Source organism: Phocoena sinus, chromosome 14 (genome assembly GCF_008692025.1).
Source record: "Phocoena sinus isolate mPhoSin1 chromosome 14, mPhoSin1.pri, whole genome shotgun sequence".
NCBI lineage: Eukaryota > Metazoa > Chordata > Mammalia > Artiodactyla > Phocoenidae > Phocoena > Phocoena sinus.
The window spans coordinates 13,464,158-13,482,540 of record NC_045776.1 but is presented as its reverse complement, the minus strand read 5'-3'; the positions used below and the strand labels follow the sequence as shown (position 1 = coordinate 13,482,540).

Below are 18,383 nucleotides of genomic sequence, written 5' to 3'. Positions count from 1 at the left end.
ATGAGCTACTCCCTTGAGGCTGTCCCAGAATATGAGTTGGTTACTGAAAAGGAAAGGTACAGAAGGCAATATTGCACCAATGTAGAAATTGACTCAGCAGTGTCAAGTCTTCCTAACCTGTGGCTAGCCTGCTGATCTCCCCCGCCAAAATTATACATAGGACTTGGGCTCTGTGTATGTTAGAATATATATGTTTGAGGTGGTCACTTGGCCTATTGTGTCTCTAAGATCTTTTCATATTACTATTTAAGAGGTCCAAATAGCTTACCGTTTGTGCCTATCACCATAGATCTCTGATGTAGTTGCTTCTCTACTGGAAAGCAGCCTTTATCACGTTCTCTGCTCTATGCCCTAAACTATGTGTGCCTTTTAATCAAGCATTTAAAAAAAAATTTTGCTAGTTATGAAAACAAAGAAACAGGGACTTCCCTGGTGGCCTAGTGGTTAGGAGTCCGCCTGCCAATGCAGGGGACACAGGTTCAAGCCCTGCTCGGGGAAAATCCCACAAGCCACAGAGCAACTAAGCCCGTGCACCACAACTACTGAGCCTGTGCCCTAAAGTGCATGAGCCACAACTACTGACCACGTGTGCCACAACTACTGAAGGCCGCACAGTAGAGCCAGCGCACCACCAAGAAGAGTAGCCCCTGCTCACCGCAACTAGAGAAAGCCTGTGCTCAGCAATGAAGACCCAACACAGCCAAAAATAAATAACTAAATAAATTTATTAAAAGATATATGAAAAAACCCCTAAAAAACAAAACAACTATGACTTAGCCATGCAAGTGCTGTGGTTCCATCAAAAAGGTGGCTGATGGCGCTTCCCTGGTGGTGCAGTGGTTGAGAATCTGCCTGCTAATGCAGGGGACACGGGTTTGAGCCCTGGTCTGGGAGGATCCCACATGCCGCGGAGCAACTAGGCCCGTGAGCCACAACTACTGAGCCTGCGCGTCTGGAGCCTGTGCTCCACAACAAGAGATGCCACGATAGTGAGAGGCCCGCGCACCGTGATGAAGAGTGGCCCCCGCTTGCCACAAGTAGAGAAAGCCCTCACACAGAAACGAAGACCCAACACAGCAAAAATCAATAAATAAATTAACAAACTCCTACCCCCAACATCTTCTTAAAAAACAAAAAGGGGGCTGATGAGTCTATAAAATTCACCTCTCCAAATGTGTTAGCTTTCTAGGGCTGCCATAACAAATTAGCATAAACTGGGTGATTTAAAACAATGGAAATTTATTCTCTCATAGTTCTGGAGGCCAGAAGGCCCAAATCAATGTTTTCGCTCCTTCCTTGCCTCTTCCAGCTTGCAGTGACCCCAGACATTCCTTGGCTTGTGGCAGCATCACTTCAGTCTCTGCCTCCATCTTTACAAGGTCTTCTTCTCCTTCTTTCTCCTTTCCTGTCTCTTATAAGGACTCTTGCCATTGGATTTATGGTGCACCTCGATAATCCAGAATGATCTCTTCTCAAAATCCTTGACTCAATTATATCCGCAAAGACCCTTTTTAAGGTCCCATTCACAGGTTCCTGGGGTTAGGATGTGGCCATATCTTTTGGAAGATCCACAATTCAACCCATTACACTAAGTGTCCTCTGGACTTCCAGGTCTTGACAAAACTTCAAGTGCTTGAAAATAGCCAATATTGCCTTCCTTCCTTTAATGCTGATAAAAAGAAGAGGGAGGCAACTCTTCCTCCTTTTGCTTCATATACAATTTGGAAGACAGCTGACATACGCCTCAAAGGTGAACATTAAGAATCTGGTGCAAGTGTGCCCTACACCACCATTTGCACAGATGTAGGCAACGTCAAAAGCATGTATACCTATTTATGGTGTTTATACTTGATTAGACATGCACAACCAAAAAAGTCTAGTTTTTACATCACTTGCTTAGGTACAGTGACTGTGTTTTCAGAAGCAAAAATCTACAAATGCTCTTTTGCAGATTTCAGGATAGAATGTTTTTGGGGAAAACTATCCTTTTAAAATGTTAAAAAAAAAAACAGGTATCATACTAGTTGTGGGATCTTGCGTTAGTTATTTATAATCATCCTGTGTTTCAGTTTTCCCATCTGTAAAATAGTATAATAATAATAATACCCCCTTCATAGGGTTGTTATGAGTATCAAATAGGTTAGTATTTGTAAAGCCTTTTTTTTTTATTTTTGCGGTACGCGGGCCTCTCACTGTTGTGGCCTCTCCCGTTGCGGAGCACAGGCTCTGGACGCGCAGGCTCAGCGGCCATGGCTCACAGGCGCAGCTGCTCAGCGGCATGTGGGATCTTCCCGGACCGGGGCATGAACCCGTGTCCCCTGCATCAGCAGGTGGACTCGCAACCACTGCGCCACCAGGGAAGCCCTAAAATGTTCTTTTTGTAGAATGAGTATTAAGAGCAGAAATCCCACCCAACTCTTTTACAAACCACACTGATGCAGAAATGGGAAAATGCTACAAGATATTACTACAGTGCTGAAAGCACATACCCTAACAATCCCACTCTCAAGCATTTTACAGATAGAATGTCAGTATAAAAAGAACAACTCTGAAAAGGTGAGACATTACCAAGTTATCTCAGATCTCTTAAAGTAGTCCTCAGAACTGCTTGAAGGGGATCCTCCCTAAATGATTTGTGTTGGTTTAGCTCATTCTCTGCGGTGGGGAGGGGGGCTCTCCTGGCTCCCCTCCGCGACCAGAGGGCATCTAGAGACAATCCCCATGCAATGCCCCGACCCCATGCCCTCTGGGCCTGCTCCATCAGAAATTACATATTTGATGGCACAGTTATGTATCAAAAGGTGAAGGCCAAAGGAGTCCCCAGTCCACTACAAGTGTGTAAGGGTGGGGCTGGAGGTGGGGGACATATATGCTCCTAATATCTGAGTTGACTAAAATTCGGAATGAGTTTTTCATGAGAAACAGTATCATAAGTGATGAGTAAGTAGTTTTCTAGGTAAGTAGTTCAGCTCTATCATTGTTAAATCGTTTGAGGGGATTATTGTGAGAATATACTACTGCTTATAACATCATTTCCCGAAAAAATAAAAACACATTTTGTGTTCTAAATACAGCACATTAAAAAAAATAGTAGAGAGAATTAAAGCATTCATAGATTACAGACAGGCTGCAGATAGTTTCCTAAATCCTTAGGGTTTCCTCCAAGATTTATTCACAGTCCATGTGACATAGCATGGTTTTTTTGTTGTTCAATATTTTCTCAACCTGATATGCCCACTTTAATTCTTACAGCAATTCTTAATTTAAACAAATGTTAATCAGCAAATGTCTTAAGTCTTGACTTGAAAACCTGGTATTTATAGTTACAATGAAAAAGTAAATGCCTTAAACAGAAATATATTTTACTTAAATCTTATTTATATTTTCTGTTTTTCAATATAAAAATATGCATTTCAAAACACTTCAAGATATTCTGATAAGCTGTGCAATAGAAAAGGCCCATCCAGTGCACTGTTCCCAGGTGAGTCTGAGGGGTCCTGTCACAGTAGAGCAAGGCTGGCCTGTGGCTGTAGGGGCAATTCATGTTTTGTAAATTCACACTGACTTGAAACAATATTAAAAAGATGTGCTTCGAAAAGCAAAATAAAGATAAAGCACAGAGCACCTTTTACCATGTTGTAATAAAATATTAATTCCTCTGTGTGAAAATCTGGAGAAAGAAGAAAGGCAAAACTAGATATAAAAGGAAAAATAATAAGTGTTTATAAAGTCAGTTTTCTATGACTTGTGAAAAGACTGATCAAAATCCTTTGATGGCAATGTGAAAGTTCATGGGTTCGCCACCTGCCAATACCGTTTCAGCAGCTTCTTAGCTGTCCACCTAGATTTCATATTACAGACTGCAGAGGTCTTACATTGACATCAATACGTCTCTTGTTTTTTGTACTATAATGCTTCGCTGGATACCCTGAAGTACTATCAAAAGTCAATTTATAAACTATACTTCATCATAAATAGGAATTAAGAAAGTACATTTTGCCAAACTGATTTTCAAATCTCCTAAATTGTATCTGTTCACTCACCTGCCAATTTGAAAAATCTGCTAATTTGTAGAGGGCTTCCTCATCATTAATAATGAATTAGTGATGCTATAACTTAATTCAAAATCAATTACTTTTTAAAAATGGGACTCAGACCAAGAAAGCTTAGCATCAGCCAAACTCTCCCCGGCTCACCATGGGCAAAAGGCCAACTCCACAGTGACATCTAAGGTCACTTTATGAAGAATCCAAATAAAAATTACTCTCAAAATATTTTGTCCATTAAAATTAGTTTATGAATAGAAATTAAACTTTAACGAGAGAACTTTGGGCCTTTGAGCTAGAATCTCACAACCAGAAAGAAAAGCAATTTTAACACTGACTTATGATATTTTCAGAAAGTTTAACCATTGATTTAAAGAATTCTGTTGGAATAATACATGATAAAAGCTTTGGAAGTAACAGTTATTGAATCTACAATTAAAAACTAATCATTTAGGGGCTTCCCTGGTGGTGCAGTGGTTAAGAATCCGCCTGCCATTGCAGAGGACATGGGTTTGAGCCCTGGTCTGGGAAGATCCCACATGCTGCGGAGCAACTAAGCCCATGCACCACAACTACTGAGCCTGCGCTCTAGAGCCTGTGAGCCACAACTACGGAGCCTGTGTGCCACAACTACTGAGCCTGCGCTCTAAAGCCCGTGCTCTGCAACAAGAGAAAGCCTGCGCACAGCAACGAAGACCCAATGCAGCCAAAAATAAATAAATAAAATAAAAATTTTAAAACCCCCCCAAAACTAATCATTTAAATCTTTTTCCCCATGGACAAGACACAAATAACAAGCTTTTTCTGCTTTTCTATCTCCAGAAATTCCATGAGAATCCAGAAATGGAAAAAAAAAAAAAGTGAAGGTAAAACCTGCATCTAGCTGATTATGAAAACTAAAAAAGCACTAAAAAGCATAAAATAGTATTGCTGAATACAGAAGAAAAATGAAAAACACCTGCAAACATTTTCCTACACATCCTGACTGTCTTTCTAATGTTGTTTAGTAGTTAGAACTACTTGCAAAACAAGTGCTGAGAGTTGATAAATATTTATGGTGCCACCTGGTGATTTACTTCATGTTCAGCCAGTGCATTGATTTTGGATGTGATCAGTACTGCCCCCTCAGGAGCACATTCTCCTCTGCATATAATACAGGAAGCTGTACAGCTGGGGACCAGAGATTGTTACAGGTGCTCTGAAACATCGGTGAGAGAAGTTGCCAACTAAAGGAAAAAATGAAAATGCAGAATGCTTTACTCTGCTTTTCCACAGATGTAACCATGACTTCATGCAAAACCTAAAGAAAATGGAAGCTCCTTTATTCCAGATAACCCATAAATTCAGAATTCCACATATAATTTCCTTTAGATGAGCAGAGTATGTTATACATTAATATCCATCTCATTTATGAATCCTTGAAAAGATTTTAGTTGACAAGGAGAATGAGAACCAGGATCTGGATGCTGAGTGATGGCTTTGGCAACATCATGTGAGGTGGCTTTTGGGTCTGCCACAGAGTTTGAGTTTCTTTGTTGTGAGCATCTGTGCCAGGCCATTGAGAAACACCAGAAAGATGGTCAAGGACATGACAATCACGTAGTGGCTGATGCTACAGAAGGAGAAAAAGAAACACGTTACAGGCAGAGAGAACACATAAGAGGAAAAGCATAAGATTCCTCTAACTAATGTTTCTAAATGTACAGTTGATCCTTGAACAACTCAGGGATTAGGGGTGCTGACCCTCTGAGAAGTCGAAAATCAGCTTATAACTTTATAGTTGGCCCTCAGCATCCAAGGTTCCTAAGTATCTATGGTTTGGCATCCTCGCATTCAACCAACCACGGATCTTGTAGTACTACAGCATTTACTATTGAAAAGAATCCACATATAAGTGGATCCATGCAGTTCAAACCCATGTTGTTCAAGGGTCAACTGTGTATATAAAATACACAGAATTACAGAGGATACCAATGATTTTGAAATAGATATCAATACGTTAAAAAGAACAAATTTGTTGTAGAAGTAGTGATGAACATAATATTTTGAGATAGCTCCAACAACTATAATGATATGAAAATGTCTGAGTGATATTAGTAGTGCCTGTGTCTTTGTCACCATTAGAAACTGAATTTTAAAATTTAGCTTTTAGAAAAATAAAGATAATTTCCCCCCCTCTAATTCTTATATACTCTGAATAATATCCACAGACTCCCCATGATGTCCCCAAGTTAAGTATTCTGATGTTTTAGACCATGCCATCCCATGTTTTGACGTAAGTTAGAAGTACTTTGACAAAAGTACCAGCCACAAAGAAAGAAAAATGTTACCCAAACTCAAATTCAGTGAAGTGAAAGTTTTAGTCAAAGAATCTAAACAAAAGAAAAGGGACACATCTCTCTATTAATCTCAGAGTCAAAGCTACTATCCCCAAGACTTCTGGAAGAAGATAGAATACGCTTAAAATTACTCAATCCCAGTTCCCATCTATCAGCAATATTAAATGTTCAGTTTTTTCTTTTTTTTTTTTCAGTTTTTCTTTTTAAACACAGTACATAGTACACGGCTTGATGATAAATTTGGAAATATGGAACGAAATTTAGGACACAGATCTGACAAATGTGCAACAAAGCAGAGGCTTCCTATAGTGATACTAGTACAGTATTGCCCAAGCTAAGCTTCAGTGCAGATTGGCAAGTTTATTCACAATGCCTATCAGAGTTGTGTTTACCTGTCTAACTTCATAATAGATTCACACATTTTACACCCTTCAACAAAGGTGAAGGGAAGGTTCCGCAGGCCTGTAACCAAGCTGGCTTGATGAAGGGAGGTCATATTTTCTCCCCTTTCCTCTCCTCTACCCCCAGCAAACAGAAGTCCTGGTGTGGGTTAAAGAAGCCCCTTCCCAAGAATGGCCCCCCAGGGCAAGCCCCAGGGAACTTGTCTTAGGGCATCTGGGAAGGTGCCTTTTGGGTGCCTGTAAAACAGGCCGATCACAGAGAGGGACATGGAGACTAAGGGGAAAGGGAACAGCGGCCTGCAGGCCTCCCTCCCACCTTCTCAATAACTCCAGTCCAGTAGGTGGGCAGCCCCCCAAAATGTCAAACTGCTGGCCCTAGGCCAACCTAGGCAAAGCTTCACTGTGCTGTCAGGTAACTGCCCCATAGGCAAGGCCCCTCAAGGCCAGGAAAGAAGGGCCTCTACTCGATGCAGCTTTTATTTATTTATTTATTTTTGGTATTGTTATAAGCTTTTAAGCAAGAACCTCCAATTGTAAAGCTTTATGGTTTGATAGGATTTCCTTTGGAAAGGCACTGATGCCTCTTTAGAATCTTTCTCTAGGTTCACTGGTTCATCTTGTAAAGTAAATTTGATATAGAAGAGTTGGCTAATTAAAAAATAAGAATGAGAACTAGTTATGTTAGAAATCTGGTTCTGGACTAGGGTAGGCTCCTGACCTAAAAAGAAAACAATAAAATTAGATCTTCAACTGCTAGCCAAATATTAACATTAAGAGTTTTGAAATGTTTGTTTATTTTCACTGTAAACATAATGTAATAGAATATTGGACCTGGAATTTTCTTCTACTTAAATTTATGTGTGTATGTGTTTGTGTGTATGTGTGTTTGTATATATTTTTTTAACCCTGAATGAATATGATATAGCTCTTATCTACCACTTAATTATGTAGATTTTACAAAGCTACTTTCCAACTTCAGTAGCTACAGAGGAAATAAATCACTGATAATTATTTATTTAAAAATGAAAACAATGATAAGACATTTTTATCATTCTACAAAGCCCTTCTGGGAATAAAACTATCTAGATATTTATTTTAACAGAATGCTCTTGAACAACTCATGCCAAAATAGACAAGATTATATTACCAAAATTATGTGAGTTATGCTGAAATTTTATCACACTTAAGTTGGTAACCGGTTGACTGATCTTACTTTAAACATCTTCCAAAGTGGGGCAATTCAAGTTTATCACAGCACAGAGGTGTTAGAAAACTAGAAGCTTTAAAAAAAAAAAATCAGAAAATCTTCCTTTTCCTGGAGATGGAGTAGGTAGGTGTACTTTCCCCTATTCTTCCTGCCAAGTACAACAAAAACCCTGGGAATTGTATATAAAAGAAACATAAGAAGACTGAACAGTGGATAGAATACACACAGGTTAAGGATCTTGGGACCCAAGGAATGACACAGTGGGTAGTTCCCTGGATTTTCTTTTTGCTGGAACAAATTGGAACAAACCAGAAATGCCAATGGACATAGCCCAACCCACCCCCGAAACAACCCAACATGATAACAAAAGCCTACTCTCTAGCCAAAGGACAGACAAGGAATGGGGCAGGCCCAAAAGACGGAAAACTTTTAGACAGTAACTGTTCCACTTCAGGCAGAAACCACAGAAAAAATGGTGGTTCGGCTCCTACCTGCTCCAGCAAAGGCCGAGTGGGGAGCCTACACTTCCACCCTCACCAGGCTTTGATGAGGTACTCCAACCCCCATCCATCCCTGACCCTGAACCCCCATGGCATGAGAGAACACTGAGTAGGAAAGCTGGTACTTTCACCCAAACCTGGCAGTGACGAGCAATTCCCACTGCCCGACAGTGTCAGTGGAGACCACGTGAGAAGCCTCGACTTGCACCCCCGTCCAGCAGTAATGAGGGCCCCCTTCACTGGGGTAGTATCAGACGAGGCCCAGTGGAAAGTCATTCACCTCCGCCCAGAGTTAACAAGGCCATTCCCTTCCCCACTGTGATGTTAGTGGAGGTCATGTAGGGGAGCAATAAGGACTTCCAGCCCTTCCTAGCCACGGAAATACCAGGGGAGGCCCAGTGGGGAACTGTAATTCCTTCCCCTCCTCTGTAATAACGAGGAGACCCCTTTGGGCGTCAATGGAGGCTGAATGGGGAACCTGGATTTCTACTCCAGTCAGTCAAAAAACAGTTTGGTAGTTTCTTATAAAACTAAACATGCAACTACTATATGACCCAGCAAGTGTACTTCTGGACATTTATCCCAAAGAAATAAAAACTGATGTTCACAAGAATGTTTAGAGGCTTAATTCATAATAGCCCCAAACTGGAAATAACCTCAAAGTTCTTCAATGGGTGAATGACTAAACAAACTGTGGTACATCGGTACTACAGAATACTACTCCAAAATAAGAAGGAATGAACCACTGAAACACACAACAACCTGGATGCATCACCGGAGAATTATGCTGAGCAAAGAAAGCTAATCCCATCATGTTACATACTGTATAATTAACGTTACATACTGTATAATCCCACATATGTCACACTCATGAAATAACAAAACTACAGAAGTGAAAAAAAGTTAATGGTTGCTAGGGGTTAAGGAGGAATGGAAGCAGGAAGGAAGTGGTTTTGCCAATAAAAGGGCAACACAAAGGATCCTGTGTTGATAGAAGCTGTTCTGTATCTTGACAATATGAACGTCAATATCCTGGTTGTTCTATAGCTTTGTTGCATGAAGTTACCCTTGGGGGTAACTGGGTAAAGGGAGTACAGGATTTCTGTATTATTTCTTACAATCTCACGTGAACCCATAATTATGTCAAAATGTTTAATTGAAAACAACTGGCAGCTTGCAGACAGCACAAAAACAGCAGGTGGGCTGGCTTGTGCTAAAGGGTCATAGATTGCTGACCTCTGCCCTAGGCTGTCAGGTCCCTGGAGGCAGGGACCACGGTCCCTGTTTCTCTCCCCATTTCATCTTTAAGGTCCAATTCAAGGCCCTGTGGGCCCTTCAATATTTGTTAAATTATTAAAAATGGTAATTTGTAATTAAAAGAAATCAGAAAATCTTCTTTTGTTTTATATACCCTGGCAGATTTAGCCTGGACTGAAATCAGACTCCCCTAAAATAAAAGTCATAGACATATAATCAAAATTAAATGATAAAAGACAAAATCCCAAAATATTTAAAGAAACAAAGAGTCTCCCAAAATGAAGTAAAACTAGCCCTAGGAGATATTAAAACATAAAGATAAGTGTAATTCTGGCATTAGAATCAATAATCAGAACCAGGGAGGGGAACAGAAAGCACCGTACACTAAAGATAAAGGAACCATCACAAAAAACTCATGACTGTTCTGGCTAGGCTCACTTTAATTTTATGGGCACAGATGAGATTTGGTTCTCATGAATGCCTCAATTCTGACTGCACACTTGTGAATTATTTTTCTGTCTCCAAGTCAAACCATTTAATGTCCTTTCTTCTCTCCTCAAAGTTCTATCACCTTCCTCCCCTCTCAGGAGATGACTTTGCTTATTTGAGAAAACTTTACTGAGAGCTAAGAGAGAACTTCTCTTCTTGCCCCCAACCTACTAAAACACCCATATCTGTCCATATTTCCTCCTGCAACTGATCCTGTCTAAAACAAACCCCTCCACTTCCATTTTGGATCCTGTTTCAACTCTCCTACAAAAGGACTTTACTTTTGCAATGATTCCCCCTCTCTCTCATAGCGACATTTTCCCCTTCTCTAAAGCGAGCAAAGCTGTCACCACGCAGATGTGTAATTTCTCTCATCCTAAAAATAAAAGAAAAACTCTTCCAAGATCCCATGGCTTCCTCTGGCACCATCCTAATCTAAGGCATTTTAAATTTGATATGTAAAACCCAGCTCTTAATTTCCCAAATCTTCCTTCATCAACCTCACTTTTCTGAGGGGCTTCTCCATCTCGGGAAATGGCTTTACTGTTCATTCACTTAGTTACTCAAGATAAAAAACCTAGGCGTCACCCTTGATTCTCACCTTTTCTTCTCCTAGCACATCCAGTCCATTAACAACTTCCACTCACCTCTCTTTCAGAATACTTTGTAAATCTAGCCTCTTGTTACCATTTTGAATCACTGCCCTAGTCGAAGCTGTCATCATCTCTAGTTTAGAATACTGCAAGAGCCTATTAACCAATCTTCCTCTTCCCTCTCTCGATCCCTGAGTATGTTCTCCATATTGGCCAAAGTGTTGTTTCCAAATATAAAGCGTATCAAATACTTCCCTGCTCAAGAGTCTAATGCTTTGCCTTATACTTGGAATAAATTCCTAATTCCTTACAATGACCTTCAAAGCCATAAGTGACATCAACTGTCTTTCTGAACTCTCTCCCTACCATGTTTCTCCTCACACCTTTCTTGTTACAATAACCTTCATGTTTTTAAAAGTAATGACATCGGGAAATGGTTATCATAGAAAGCCAACTTAAAAAAAAACAAACCTGTATATGTTTGCATATAAATAAAGTCTAAAAGGAGATACATCAACCTGTTGGACAGAGGTTAACTCTGAGACATTGAATTATGTGTGACTTCTTACTTTTTCTACATGCTTTCTGTATTTTCTACAGTGAGCTTGTGATACGTTTCTATTTATGTGATGTTTACAAATTATGACATAGAACTCTTGGCCAAGCTCATAATTATCACAGAAATCTTCAACTCTCTCCCATTTCTGTTCCTCACAGGACTTCAAAATCTGCAATGGTTCCTGAGATAAAAGTCCTCAACCCAATAAGCTGGATATAATAGTCACAATTCTTCATGTTATAAGAAGGTTCACTCCCCAACCCAGGGACTGGAGTTTGGAGTCAGAGGTGAGATGAGGGACGGAATGCAAACTGCCCAGTCTACAGCCTCGAGGATCAAATCCAGGACAGCCCAATCTGACCCTGGTTCCATGGGAAGACCAGGCAAGGAGGTTAGGAGGCAGGTAGATGAAGAAAAGCCATGAGGACTGTAAAAAGTCACACTATAAAATGAATACACAGAATGTGGCCTATCCATACAATGGAACACTATTCAGCAATGAAAGGGAACAAAGTACTGATCCATGCTACAACATAAAGGAATGCCAAAAACATCACACTAACTGGAGGAAGACAGATGTGAAAGACTACATATCGTATGATTCCATTTATTGAAATGTCCAGAATAGGCAAATCTGTAGAGACAGAAAGCAGAGTAGTGGTTTCCTGGGGCCAGGTATGGGAATTGCATAGAACTGAATTAGGCACGGGAGAATTTTTTCAGTGATGGAAATATTCAAAAACTAGATTGTGGTGATGGTTGCACAACTCCATAAATCTGCTGAAAAATCACTGAAGTGATTTAAATCATTTAAAACCTTAAAATGGATGAATTTTGTGATATATAAATTATACCTCAATAAAGCTGTAAAAAAAAAAGAAGAGATTATATTCTAGCAGATGTTTTTCCCATTAAATTTTACTATCAATTTTAGGTGTTTTTTAAAACTTTAAAATATTAAATATGACTTGATCTCTTAACAAAGTAGTTTTGTAAAACCAGAAAGTAGGTGACCCATCCTCAAATTTAGTGACAGTCTATTTATAAAAGGTATTCCACAGATCACCTATCTCCTTGGCCTGAAGTGGCCTGAAATCATGGACTCTTGGCTCATTTAAGCTAACATCGATGGCAGGGAACAGTTGTGAAGCTCATCTTCTTTGTGCCACTGAGTCTAAGGCATTCAGTTTGTTATATTTTCCATCAATCAAGTCTTGGTGTCATCATAGCATAGCAGAGTTAAAGGAGCATCAAATTTCTACTTGCAATGAGTTCCGCTGTTCCCACTCTCTTCCCTTGACTATTTTGACAGCATTTAAATCAGTAATTCTAAAGGTATATATATGAGATGGTAAAGGGACAGGGTCTGTGTGTGGAGGGGCATACAGAATCACCAGGCAGGCCTGTTCAATGTGTACAATGGGTGATAAAAGGTTGATTATACTTCTCAATTAGGATAATGGGCAATAGAAGCAGGTCCTATCTGTCAGATGTACTGGGGAAGAAACAGGTTGAGAATCATTGATTTTAATAAAGCTTAGTATTCATTGTCAAGTGTAAAGATATTTTATGGCACTTATTAATTACATTTAGGAGGATATTAAAATATTACTGGACTTAAGTTTTCACTATATCTAAAGATAGAAGTGATACTTTAGTTGTCATTTATACTTTAATAATGTATAACAATAGTGCATGTAGGAAACAAAGTCCAAATGAATACCACTATCAAACTAAAGTGCAAACTGATGATGATGGCTATTCACCTCATATCAAATACATTCAGAACATACATTTAAATCTATGTTTTTATAGTTATGAAAATTCCCTCAAAGGAATTTTTTCTCTAGTTTAAAAAATGCACTTCTCTCAGTATGGAATATAAAAGGCAATACTCTGTAAAGTTTACGGCCTGCTATAAATGAAGAAACTGTGTAAAAGATCAAAAGAAGAAAATGCTAAATTATAGCTCTGTCGGCCCAACCCAGTTTCATGGCCTGAGTAGGGTATTTTTCACATGGCTGTTGAAAAAAACACCTGATGCCACAAGGTTCTCCAGAAAACCACTGAAATTACACCCACGGTTTCAGGTGATCATACTGACTGGAGTGTATTCCTTTAACAGTTTCCATTAAAGTCTGGTAAAATCTGCTCCAAAGATGCATTTTGAACATATTGGACTACACTTACAAACAGATATCCTGTCTTATGCCCTAGCAATGCAATCTTTATTTTTAAAGACACTCTTATTTATTAACCTGAAACTCATAGGTGAGGAATCTCTCCAACCTATTTTGAAAACCCACTGCAGTCCCCACAACGGCACTACAGACATTACAGATACATGTCAGACTGCATTCATGGGGGTCATTAGCCCCTAGTCCTCTCTCAAATTCTAGGACAGGTTCTCACCATTTATGTATTTATAAAGCAATAAAATTTATAAAGCAATAAAAAGGACAAAAGGACAACATTCCATTCCTGTGAATAATAGGCATGGAATGGCTGAAGTTATTAACTGTGTTACTAATACAAAGGAGTTTGGAAATAAAATTTGTCACAGAGGGAAACCACTGCAGGAGCACAATTCAAATAACCCTGGTTCCCATTAAGGAAATTATGACAGTAAGTTTAATAATATCTGCAACATGACAAGGAACTGCTCAGCTTTTCAAATGTATATCCACATAGGAATAATTAGAAAGCCAAAACTTAAAAGCAATATTCTCACAAATAAAATGCAGGAAAAAGTGGAATAATGAAGTTTCGATAGGGGAACCTTATTATACGGTGCTTTAGTTTTGGATCTTGAAGTGTATTTTCCCCCACTATCCAAGCCTTTTCCTGGCAATCAATCAGATGCTTATGAAGATGCATGAACCACTTCTGCGCACTAGACCTGTATCACATGGTTCACTGCGGTACTATATGCCATTACTGCTATACAGGATGCAAAGGAAAGATTTTAGAATTCTAACTCACCAACAAGAGCAGCAGCAGCAACGAAAACCTCACCTTGCAGCATCAATTGGGGCAATTCCACTTAGAAAGCTTAATTCCACTAACTCAGATTTCATTTTGTCTCTGCACCCCAACCTCTTCCACCTCCCCACTCCCCATCATCTTCCTTTCTTAAGTAGGCATCTTTTGTACAATACAATAAAAGACAAAGAAGACAAACAGAGCAGAGCAAAGAGATATTTCAGCAGGAATGACCGGGATAGGATGTGGGTAATTTATGTAGGATAGTTCAATGTTCTCAGCCTGATGAATAGAACTGAGCTCTGAAATCTGAAGTCTCTCAGAGCAAGCATCCCATTTTACCTATGGGAGTTAGACTCGTGATGATGAAGCATTAAGACTGAGATAAACTGAGGTTTAACATACTTATTAACTGGCTACGCCTTTATTCTCTTCCCATCCACTTTGGATTTTTAATGTTGTATAGATGAGGATGTGAAGATTACACCGGGACAAAAGGCATAAACCAGGACTGCTCCAGGTAAACCTGGACATATGATCCCTGTATGTGTAGGGCAGCTCCCTTTATAAAAAAATACTATTACCACAAAATATTTCTACAGCACAGTTTTTACCCTGTATAGCATTAATTAATTATATACTATTTTAATATGTAGTATAAATGAAGTACAGTACTGAACCACAGGGTTAACGTCCTTTTCTCATGGCTAGTGCTGCTGAGGGAGGGGTCATTAATGCATTCACAGCCTACAAGTGCTAATGCACCATTCTGTTTCCCTTGGTTTGAACGATGCTCATTGTTTGTTTTATGCCTCTGCAGTCTCTTTTTTGCTATTATTTTGTGCTCTGATGAACACTTTATTTCCCATGATGGTTGTGTAAAGGAATGCAAGGAAGAGGCCTGGAGGTACCACACACGTGCCAAGAAGAACATCACACTAGATACTAAATTCAAGTTTTGCAATGGGTCAAAGCCTCTTTTAGTAACAAAAATAAAGATAGATAAACTGGACTATATCAAAATTTAAAACTTCTGTGCAAAGGACATAATCAACAGAGTGAAAAAGCAAATCACAGAATGGGAGAAAATATTTGCAAATCATATATCTGATAAGGGGTTAATGTCCAAAATACATAAAGAACTCCTACCACTCAACAATAAAAAACCAAATAACTCAAATGAAAAATGGGCCAAGGACTTGACCAGATATTTTGCCAAAGAAGACATACAAATAGCCAACAAGCACATGAAAAATGCTCAACATCATGACACATTAGGGAAATGCAAGTCAAAACTACAATGAGATATACTTCACACACATCAGGGTGGCTACTATCAAAAAAAGAAAAGAAAACAAGGATTGGTGAGAATGTGGAGAAATTCGTCTTCTGCACTACTGGTAGGAATAAAATGGCACAACTGCTATGAAACACATTATGGCAATTCCTCAAAAGATTAAAAACAGAACTACCATATGATCCAGCAATCTCATTTCTGGGTGTGTATCTCAAAGAACTGACAGCAGGGACTCGAATGGATAATGAACACCCATGTTATAGTAGCATTATTCACAATAGCGAAAGGTGGGAGCAACCTATGTGCCCACTGATGGATGAATGGATAGACAAAACGTGATATATACATACAATGGAATATTATTCAGCCTTCAAAAGGAAGGAAACTCTGATACATGCTATAACATGGATGAACCTTCAGGACATTACCCTAAGTGAAATTAGCCAGATATGAAAGGACAAATATTGTGTGATTCCACCTATACGAGGTACCTAGAGTAGCCAAACTCATAGAGACAGGAAGTAGAAAAGTGGATTCCAGGGGCTGAGGGGAAGGGAAAATGGGGAGCTGCTGTTTAATGGGTATAGAGATTCAGTTATGCAAGATGAAAAAGTTCTGGAGATTAGCTGTACAGCAATGTGAATATATTTAATAAAACTGAGCTGTATACTTTAAAATGGTTAAGGTGATTTTTTTGTTATGTATATATTATGATAATTTTTTTAAAGAAAAGAAAAACCTTATCAAGGAAAAAGACTGTCAAAGTTGGCAATTTGGATTTAGTGCAAAGTACTATGACATGGTAACGGGCCCTGTAATATCACTGAAGCCTGGGAGGACAGACCTTGAAGGAAGCAGGAAAAAATTATGCCTGGAAGCACAGAATAACTTCAGGGATCAAAAGAGAACTGAAGCCCGACTGTTAAGGTTATGCCAGGAGCACTTAAGGATAATGCTTAATCACCCTGATGGTGCTGGTTTAGTTAGTTCCTCCATTTCCAGACACATTCTACCCCACCCGTCACTCCACAGAATGAACGTGTATAAAAAAGGCAGTCAGTCAAGATTCCTAACTCCTAGGCAATAATTCACTTGTGGAAGTAACATCGAAAATATTAAAGCTCCAGTGGAACCAGAGTACATGGCTGCTCACTTATATGCCAACAGAATGTACACTGTAGTTTTGTATCCAAGGTTCTCCAAGTTAAGGTTCCCAAAGGCTATTTTCTGGAAATTTGTTTATCCAAAACCTAAGGTTTCTGAAATTCAACTTATTTATCACACTCCAGATGAGTAGGCATTGGGCTTTTTCACCTCTATGCTTTGCTCATATCCATTCTGTCCGCCGAAAATACTCTAAGTCTCCTAACTGAAATTATACCCTTCATTCAAGGCCCAGCTCAAATGCTGACCTTGAGCAATGTTTTCTCAGTCATTGAAGTTGGAATTGAAGCGGCCTCCATTTGGTATTCACATAACGCTTAAGCACATGCTGCCTCGTATTACAGTTATTCTGTCTTACAACCCTGCATGCAGGGGCCACGTGTCAGAGTCATATCCTTCCAGGGCTGGAATATTCCTTATAAGTTATACAGTAGAACTTCCCCCTCAGTGCTCGAATTCCCTACGAAAAACTCTGATGCAGGAGTTATCTATCTCTAGCAGTGGGGCATCACCAAGTCTTGAGAAGGCAATCCCATTCATCTTTGGGCCCTTGGTAACACCTGGGGATGCTTCATGGATGGTGAATGCTCACTATATACTTTTTCCTGAAGAAATGATCTATATATTAAATGTACATACAATTCCAAAAACTGAAACCTACGTATTCCATGTTATTGTTAAAGTCTTTCAGAGCCAGTTTCCTCTGCTGTAAAGTAGAAATAATTATATTTTCTTCACATCATTGTCATTAAAACTAATGAAATAACCTATGGAAAACTCCTAATACACTGTGTGCAATAAATGACATTTTAATACTAATTATTATATCAATTTAATACCTTTCTCAATAATCCTTAACTTTACTCATTTGCTGCTTAATTTAATCTGGCTTTTCCCCAGATTTGGGTATAAGTTTTTTTCTGTGGCAAAACAATCCAATCCTCCAAAAGGTTTCTGGAAACTTCTAGTGATCCCAGAAAGGAGGAGAGATAAACATAATTGCATTAAATTCCTTAAAACAGTTTAACTTAACATTTCTAAAGAAAGACATTGCAGAATTTTCCAGAGAAAAACGGTGACTATCTTTAAACAAGCAACATGAAAGACTGGGAAAGAGAGAAAATAATTTTTGGACAAAGAAGGATACAGGACTTCCGGAGTGGATCAAGGGCTGATGTTGATGCCAGAAGGTGGAAAATGAAATGCTAAAAAGGGTATTCTTTCTCTTTCTCTCTCTTTCCCTCCCTCTCTTCTCCCCTGCCTCCTCCCCACCGCTCCCTTTCTCTTTTTCTTCCTTCTTTCTTTTTCTTCTTTTTGATGAAACAGTATATTACTAGAGATGAAGCAAAGAAAAAGTAATTTGAGGGGTTGGTGTTGAGGGGAACGTTCTGCTAATTAAGTTTTCGATGAAAGACTGAAGATGACAGAAAGGGAACAGGGCCAACAGTGCTGAATGGAATGGGATCCGTGAAGAACTGACAAGAAATGGATGTGAACAAGAGGGCACAATGTAATGAGAAAGACAGGCTTAGAGTTGTTGCTCAATAGG

General features: G+C 39.2%; 1 protein-coding gene across 4 annotated transcripts in view; it reads right to left on the bottom strand.

Annotated features, from left to right (window-relative positions):
- Positions 1 to 3,133: 3,133 nt before the first annotated feature.
- Positions 3,134 to 18,383, bottom strand: part of PIGN (phosphatidylinositol glycan anchor biosynthesis class N) — a 118,169-nt gene continuing 102,919 nt past the window's right edge. For all 4 annotated transcript variants that reach the window (XM_032602855.1, XM_032602859.1, XM_032602857.1 and 1 more), the window contains one exon: positions 3,134 to 5,658. In XM_032602855.1, the coding sequence (XP_032458746.1) occupies positions 5,535 to 5,658 (124 nt within the window). In that variant the 3' untranslated portion in view covers positions 3,134 to 5,534. The remainder of the gene's footprint in view (positions 5,659 to 18,383) is intronic.